At 45.9% G+C, this 8,416-nt stretch overlaps 1 protein-coding gene across 3 annotated transcripts in view; it reads left to right on the top strand.

Annotated features, from left to right (window-relative positions):
- Positions 1-1,552: 1,552 nt before the first annotated feature.
- The window catches only part of AKAP8L (A-kinase anchoring protein 8 like), a 31,475-nt gene continuing 24,611 nt past the window's right edge, over positions 1,553-8,416 (top strand). For 2 of the 3 annotated variants that reach the window (XM_070416274.1, XM_070416273.1), the window contains exons 1-2: positions 1,555-1,672; positions 5,528-5,602. In XM_070416274.1, coding sequence (XP_070272375.1) covers positions 1,660-1,672; positions 5,528-5,602 — 88 coding nt within the window. In that variant the 5' untranslated portion in view covers positions 1,555-1,659. Of the gene's footprint in view, positions 1,673-5,527; positions 5,603-8,416 lie in introns of all 3 variants that reach the window. The other variant, XM_070416275.1, reaches the window with a different exon arrangement.

Below are 8,416 nucleotides of genomic sequence, written 5' to 3'. Positions count from 1 at the left end.
GTTTAAAAAGTATAAAAGTGATATAAGCTGAATATAAAAAAAGTTCAAACGATGGAAGAACTTGCAAAGTAATATGGGAAGACCTTTCTCACCCACAATTGTGGAGGGATAGCTGTGTGAGTACTTGGATGGGTCACATATAGTTCTTACCACAGAGGGATCTTTTCCTAAAACTTCTGAGCACATCCCTTAAGTCATTTCAACTCACTCTGAGGTAGAGGGTTGAATTTATTAACAAAATCATCAAGTGAGGATAAAATGACGGCTGTGGTATGTGCTATGAAGGAGAAGTGTCCAGGGGACTGCTTTGGAGGACAGGCAGGCAGGTATCCCTGAGGGTGACACAAATAGGCCGAGTCCCAAAGCTGGAATGCACATTGATCAGAGTGTCACATGCTTTACATAAGGAGTTTCTTGCCCCACATGACAGCAAGTACTGCAGAAGCCCCATTTGTGTATGTGTGTGGGAGGAGTTGTTTCACTAAAATTTTATGGAGAATTCCAAACCTACAATGAGCCCTCAACTACTCATCGATTATTAACTCATGACCAATCTCTTCAGTTATAAACTCTTCACCCCTTCTTCCCCATCTGAATTATGACAGAAAAGTGTACAAGTCATACTTGTGTAGCTTGATGAATTTTCACAAACATGTTAAGTACCATTTTAAGTGTCTGCAGCTCTGCCAAGTAATGTCTTAGAAGTCATGAGATGCCTCTGACGCTGGATTGCACATGTCCATTCAGGGTGCTGAGGACAGGGCTGGAACCTGGCTGGGCCACTGCAGGATCTAAAGTCCAGAAGGACCAAGAAGATTTTAGTGGGTCACTCCAGCTTTAACACTTAAGCATCAAGGACTTTGAGCAAGTCATGAATTCCAAGTCTCTGTTATCTTCTTTTAAATGAGAATTCAAAAAAACAAGGTCTTTGCAGGTGTGAGGAAACATTCCAGATAATAAATTACAAACATTTATTACATATATAATAGAAACATGTTATATAAATATATTTGTTATTTTTATGTAACCATTGATAACAAAACGTAACAACTTGTACACCCAGCACTGGAGTGACTGCTTTATATATATATATATATATTTGAACCCGTGCCCAGCATCTCGTTTGGCGCTTAGTTGTAATTTTCGTTCCAATATGGCTTTACCGTGCTCATTTTGGAGCTGAAGGCCAGAGATGTTAGAAACGGCCCCTGTTGGCACAGCACCCCGTCGGGAGAGCCCCGCAATTCCAGCGGTGCCCTTCGCTGTAAACCCAGCTCCCTCTGGCGGGCCTCCAGGTCACAGACCCTCCCGCGACCCGGCCGCCCTTGAGCCACGGGCTTTCCGTAGCGCATAGCTCCGCCCCTTCGAACTCTACAGGTTATTTTTAACCAATCACCGCAGGCTTGAAATAACTAAAGGCGGGAGCAGGGCGGGGCTCTCCTGAGATTGGCAACAGCCTCAGCCATTGGTATGAGGATACCCTGAAATAGACAGTATCGTGGCCTAATAGACGTGAAGTCGGAGCCGGGCGTGAGCCAGTGCGGTCGGGAGGCGGGGCTCCGTTATATGTAGAAAGAGCCCGGGGGATTGTCACGGCAATCTCCGCGTCTGACGTGCGGCGCATCTGCCGGGTTTTCAGGCGCAGTGTACGCCGCAGCCATGAGCTACACAGGTGAGCCCGGCAGGGTCTGGAGTCAGGCCCGGGTGGGGAGGGACGGGGACGTGCCGAGGCCGCGCCGGGCTCGCCCGCGCCTCCCCCGGGGCCTGGATACCGCTCTCTCTGCGGTCGCAAAATGGCGCCGCGGACGGTCCTCTCAGGTTCGCGCCCCTCAAGCTTCGGCTCCTCGGTGCTCGGTGCTTGCACCCTCGCGCTCTGGCTCTCGGTCGCCCGAGATTTTGGCTTCTATCGCCTGTGTCCGCGGGCGGCCTCGGGGACTGAGGTCTTTTCTCCCACCACCTCCGCCCCTAGCCTGGCCTTTTCGGACCTCGCAGCCTCTGGTCGCCCTTTCTCGGGCTTCGGCCCTTGCGATCCGTCAGCGGGCTCGGCTGCCGTCGCCATTGCCTCACCGGTCCCCCCAACCCCCCACGCTCAGTGTCCCTGTAAGATGTCGCAGCTCCTCCTGCCCCTTGCCAGCCCCGGGCTGGGAGAGGCTCCAGCCCGGAGCGAGGAGTAGATATTTGGGAGGTTTGGACTGAGCAGGGCACCTTGGGTCCTGAGGGCCTGAGCCTGAGCCTTGCCTGGAACGGCTCATTTCCATGGTAATTCATTCACCATCTGTCAGATTCATCGTGTCAGGTGCTGAATAGGCAGCTGGAATACGGCAGGAATTCCTCAAGCAGCTTACAGGGCGGGGCAGACCACCCCAAGCGAACAAATGGATGTGGGCGATATTCTGGGGTGGGCAGTACCCCGGGGAGTTGTTCCATTAGGTGGGGTGCTTGGAGACCGCTAAAGAGGTGACATTTGAGCAGAAGCCAGAATAGAGGACGGGAATTAAGAATATCTGGCCCAGGGGCTAGGTCCTAGCTGCTAGGAGATGCTTGCTTCCTTAGATGTTCTGCCAGGGAGGCCAGTGGGCCTTGAGCAAAAGGGAGGGTGGATGCTGAGTTCAGATGGGGGGCTGTGATGCGCTTGCATGGCAATTGTACATCTGTGGATGAACTGGACAGCTGGGTGTGTCCTGGTGGTAATCACCGAGGCCGCTCAACCAGGAGCCCTGGACTAGGCCTCCCCCTTGGAGGGGAGTATTAGGCTGAGCAGTGTGGTTGCCTGGTAACCAGCATTCTGCTGTGGAATGTTGGGGGCTCAGAATGGAACCTGAGCCTCTGGGGCTCCTTTGTAGGCTGCTTTGTGTTGGCCTGGCAAGGAGGTGTTGCCGGGCCTCCCTCCTCTGGCACCCAGGCCAGGAGCTTGGCAAGAACCCCAAGCAGCCACCCCTTGGCCCAGCGGTTCTCATCCAGGGCCGATTCTACCGCCCAGGGGACATTTGGCAGCATCTGGATATGTTTTTGGTTGTCATGTCTGGTGGGGGGGGTGCTGCTGTCACCTGGTGTATGGAGACCAGGAGTGCTGCTAAGCATCGTGCAGTGCCCACCATGGGCCCCGCCACACCGCATTAGCTGGCTTGGAAATCAGCGATGCCAGGACTGGGCGACCCTGCCCTGGCATTTCGGTAGCTTTCCTGGCTCAGGAGGAAAGTCCGTAGGGTTGTTACTGACATCTCTATAATTTAGATGTAATCTTTTCCACTAAATCTCATTGTGATCTGGAAGACAGTTCTTTGTGGTTAGGGTCAAGACTGCTGAAGAAACAGAACATGAGTGAGTAGGTGCTGTGGGGAACTTAAAAACGGAGCATTGACATTTGCTGACAAGGACGCTGAGTTGAGAGGTCACTAATGGCCACATCTGAATTTTACCTCCAGATCTCGGAGGCTCTGATTCTGTTTGAGTGGGTGCTGAGCTAGTGAAGCTACTGAGGAATTATTAGTTTTTCCTTGCTCTTCATCAGCTGAAAACCACAATAGCTTTATGTTTTTCACTTTTAAAAAGCTGACCACTAAAGTCAAAGGCATTTTAATCATATCTCAGACAACTATTTTGCCCTTAAGGAGAAGTTCTGGAGGCCTAAGCAAATGTTACCCCTCTTACTTATAGAATGTGATTAAAATAATTTATCTTTCTGATAACTTGTCCAGCTTTTGAACTTAGTTTGTGTGTACTTGGGAAAGGAGTCTTCATCTCTGGCACTGAGAGGAAAGATGAAAGCAATGGAAACATAGGGTAGAAAAACCCAGAATCAGGTCTTACATGATACCATTTTTCTAATAGGAACCTTTATTATCTCACAGTTATTGTGTGTGAGGAATACACAAATAGTTTTGCTGGATGGTTCTGGCTTGGGATCTCACGAGGTTACATTTTTATGTTAGTCTGGACTGTAGTCGTCTCAAGGCTTGACTGTGCTGAAGGACTCACCTCCCAGGTGACTTAAACTCTCATGGCTGCTTAGGTTGATGCGGGCTGTTGGTTCCTCACCAGGTGGACCTCTCCACAGTCCTACTAGCAGCGGTTCTCAACCTGTGGGTCGTGAACAATGAAAATACATCCTGCCTATCAGATATTTACATCACGATTCATAATAGTAGCAACATTACAGTTATGAAGTAGCAACGAAAATAATTTTATGGTTGGGGGTCACCACAACATGAGGAACTGTGTTAAAGGGTCGCGGCATTAGGAAGGTTGAGAACCACTGGCACAACATGGTGGCTAGCTTTCCCTTGAGTGAATGATTTAAGGGAGAACAAGATGGAAGTCTCAGAAGTCATATTCATTCATTTTTGCAAAATTCTAGCTTGAGAGGATATTCCACAACCCCCACACCAGGATGTGGGGTAAAGAAAGACCATAATTGTCCTCACAGGTAGTTTCTGCCCCCAAATGAGTGTTGTTCCACATTTGAGGAGAACACTTGGTTTGCAGACCTTTTTGGACTGTGGATTGCAGGGTAAGGGATCTTGGCCCTGTCCCCTTTGTTGGCTGTGGTGAGGACAAAATGAAAGGATGCAGGGAAAGCTCTTAGCACCCTTCGGGGAAAATACTTGTTCAGTGTTGGCTGCTGTTGCTGTTATCTTTGTTGCTGGGGTCTTTAAGAGATGAACTAGAGAAACCATCAACAAATATGTGAATGCTCACCCCAGAAAGGCACTTGATGTATGCTTTTGTTATTGGAGGTGCTGGTTTTTATTTTTAGGGCATGAGTTGGCTCTGATGGGAGTAGGCAAATATTGCCTCTTACGGTATCTGTCATAATTTCAGTGTTATGGGTAAATCATTAAAAAAATTTTTTTCAACCTAGTTTTAAAGATAGTATTAGGACTCATTATAGTCTGTTACAATAAGCATTTAAGAGCAGTATTTCTGGTAGAGATTCAAGTTTTCCTTGCTTGGTACTAATTTATTTTAAGGTGTGATATAGTTTGAGAGTTGAGAAAATAGGAAATAATATGTATATTATATGTAATATTTGTTCCATGTAAACATGCTATAACCCAAGTAATTACATTTAAGAGGTAATTGTAATGTGTACATTTTTATTGAAAAACTAAAAATACAAAACAGTTTTGGTTTTAGATTTGGGGAAGGGTATTATTTGTCTAAACATTGTTCAAAAATAACGCTGTCCTTGTTTGAATTGAAGGTGTTTCACCTGCAATAATCAATCAGTGGTTAGATGTTTGATACAAGTGTTTTCTCATTTAGCTGAATGGTAATTTGGGTACTCATTTGAGTTACTGGTTTAAAGTATTTGAAAAGTTTTATCCAATTCTTCTGGTGTAGCAAGTTAAACATAGCCTGCCTTCCCATTGGTTAATACGTTCTGGGGTGTAATTAAAGTGTTCAGAAGCTAGAGTTTAGGCTTTCCAGTGAGGGGAGGGCCTACCAGTCTATACTAAAGGGTAGTTTTTAGGTCATTGGCAGATGGCTTGTTTGGGGAAATTAACCATGCTGTGCATATGTTTAGGCTTTGTCCAGGGATCTGAAACCACTTTGCAGTCAACGTACTCAGACACCAGTGTTCAGCCCACCTGTGATTATGGTAAGTGTGGGCCCCTGGGAACCAGAGGGTGAGTGCTCTGCCTTCTCCTAGTACCAGAGCAATCTGGTGTCTTGTTAGTGCCTTTGACCTTGATGTCTCCCTGTCTTGCTTTTCTAAATCCAAACTTGTATAAAATGGTGGGGTGGGGTGTGTAGCTGGCACTCCCTCCTTGGAGGCAATTATGGGAGAGATGTCTGTGTTATTGAACAAGTTGGAAATCTTGGGGCTGGAAATGATTGGTTCCTTTGACCCTTTAGCATTTTGTTAGAAGTCTGTGACAAACCTCTGGCTTCAGAAAATCTTCTTGAGGGTCTGGGAAGGGAAGTGGCTAATCAAAGTCAAAAGGATTGGAATGAACAGAAACCAAGCCATTAACTTAGCCGCAAAGAAGTGTATGGGTCCACTGTGCCGGAGAGGCTGCCTGTCTGAATCTAGTGAGCTTTTAACGATGTCAGGCCATTTCAAGCCAGGCAGTTCCTCGCATGTATGGTTGAGGGAAAATCTCTGGTTGATTTCTCAAATGTGGACAGACACACTAAATTTAATTCAGAAGTAGTCAGCCAACAGGGTCCATAGATATTCTGTCAGCAAGCTTCGGCAGCTGTAACTACAGATAAAGCTGGTCTTTCCATATGGAGTTCTCTGACGCTAAGTGTCTGTTGACAAAGAACCCTCTTTGGAATGAATAAGGTTGCTGAGATGGGTAGTTTGTTTTACTACTAAGGTCTGGGGAAAGACTGAGCCTACATGGTGACAGTCCCTCAGGAGTCACAGAGTAAATGCACATAAGTAAGCTACCTGAAGTATTAGCAGCTAGTCCCTGCAGGAGAGTGAGACTTAAAATATTTTAAAATTGAGTAAGGAGTTATCAGGTATTTCATAAATGAGGGAAAACTTGGTTTGCATGGCTTCCCTCTCCTGCCCTCCTTGCCTCACTCCTTTTATCCAAACATAGTACCAAATTGCCCTAACCGGTTTGGCTCAGTGGATAGAGCGTCGGCCTGTGGACTGAACAGTCCCAGGTTCGATTCAGGTCAAGGGCATGTACCTTGGTTGTGGGCACATCCCCAGTGGGGGGTGTGCAGGAGGCAGCGGATCGATGTTTCTCATCGATGTTTCTAACTCTCTATCCCTCTCCCTTCCTCTCTGTAAAAAATCAATAAAATATATTAAAAACAAACAAACAAAAAAACCATTTACACTTCAAAAAGGAGATTCTATATAAATACTAAGTAGCTTAATATAATAAACTAGTTTAAAAAAACAACAACATAGTATCAAATTGCACATCTTTTTTGAATTGTTTTCCCTCTAGTTTACATATTCTGGGTATAAGCATTTTATAAGGTGCCATTTGCAAATATTTTCTACCAAACTGTGGCTTTTCTCTTTATTCTCTTGTCAGCGTCTTTTGAAGAATACAAGTTCTTCATTTTGATGAAGTCCAAAGTTATCAGTCTTTAATAGACTGTGATTTTGGAATCACAAGAAATTTATAGTATCTAAGAAATTCATGCCTAACCCAATGTTACAAATATTTTCTTTTAAGTTTTTTCTTTTTTAAAATATGTTTTTATTTATTTTAGGAGGGGGAGAGAGAGACATAAACATCGATGTGAGAGAGAACATCAATGATTGCATCCCGTATGTACCCTGACTGGGGATCAAACCCGAAACCTGGGTATGTGCCTTGATCGGAATTGAATGGGCACCTTTCAATGCATGGTATGACAAACAACTGAGCCACACTGGCCAGGGCAAAACTGTAGTTTTGTTTGTTTTTGTTTTTTAAAGAGAGGGAGGAAGGCCCTAGCTGGTATGGTTCAGTGGATAGAGCGTTGGCCTGCAGACTAAAAGGTCCCGGGTTCGATTCTGGTCAAGGGCACATGCTCAGGTTGGGGGCTCAATCCCCAGTAGGGGGCATGCAAGAGGCAGCCAATCAGTGATTCTCTCTCATCATTGATGTTTCTATCTCTCTCTCTCGCCTCTCCTGTAGGAAGCCATCCATTGTCTTCACTAACAGAGAAGTATAAACAAGGAGCCCGGAACGCTGGTGAACTTTGAGCCCTGGCAAGGTCCAGAGCTATGCACTGATTGTTTAGTCCAGACAGTGGTGGCTCAAGCAATTTCCTGACCAAATAGTCTCAGAGTAAATCTTTCTAATATTTACTGACTTTTAAGATAGTCTGTCTGTTACCGCAATTACCTGCCTGACTAAGGGCTAGATGTGTATCCAAAATTGAATAAAAGGTTGGCAAGGCCTGGGCACGAGTGGAAGTCCTTCTCCTTGTGTTGGGCTTCCCGCCTGGCCCCCAATATTTCCAAATTATTTCTTGTCTCGTCTCTGTCATTTGTGCGCGGCCCTTCTCCAGATCCAGAACCCTGAACCACGCAGGATGTGGGTCATCACACTCTCCCTTCCTCTCTGAAATCAATAAAAATATATTTTTTAAAAAATAACGAGAAAGGGAGGGAGGAAGGGAGAGAGAGAAGGAAAAACATCAATATGACAGAGACACATTTATCGGTTGCCTCCCAAACAAGCCCCAACCAGGGATTGAACCTGCAACTTAGGTATGTGCCCTTGACCGTGAATCAAACCCGCAACCTTCTGGTGCATGGGATGATGCTCCAACCAACCAACCCACACTGTCGAGCCCTAAGTTTTCTTTTAGGTGCTTCATAGTTCTATGTTGTTTTTTAAAAGTCTTTATTGTTGAAAGTATTACATATGTCCCCTCTCTCCCCCATTCACTCCTAGCCTGTCCCCACTCCCTGCTGCTATTTTGTGTCTTTTTTGGTTCCATATAAATG

The sequence above is a fragment of the Myotis yumanensis genome, unplaced genomic scaffold (genome assembly GCF_028538775.1).
Source record: "Myotis yumanensis isolate MYYU_CA2020_CCGP unplaced genomic scaffold, mMyoYum1.0.hap1 SCAF_5, whole genome shotgun sequence".
Taxonomy (NCBI): domain Eukaryota; kingdom Metazoa; phylum Chordata; class Mammalia; order Chiroptera; family Vespertilionidae; genus Myotis; species Myotis yumanensis.
The sequence above is the reverse complement of the archived record's forward strand: the minus strand, read 5'-3'. Positions and strand labels throughout refer to the sequence as shown.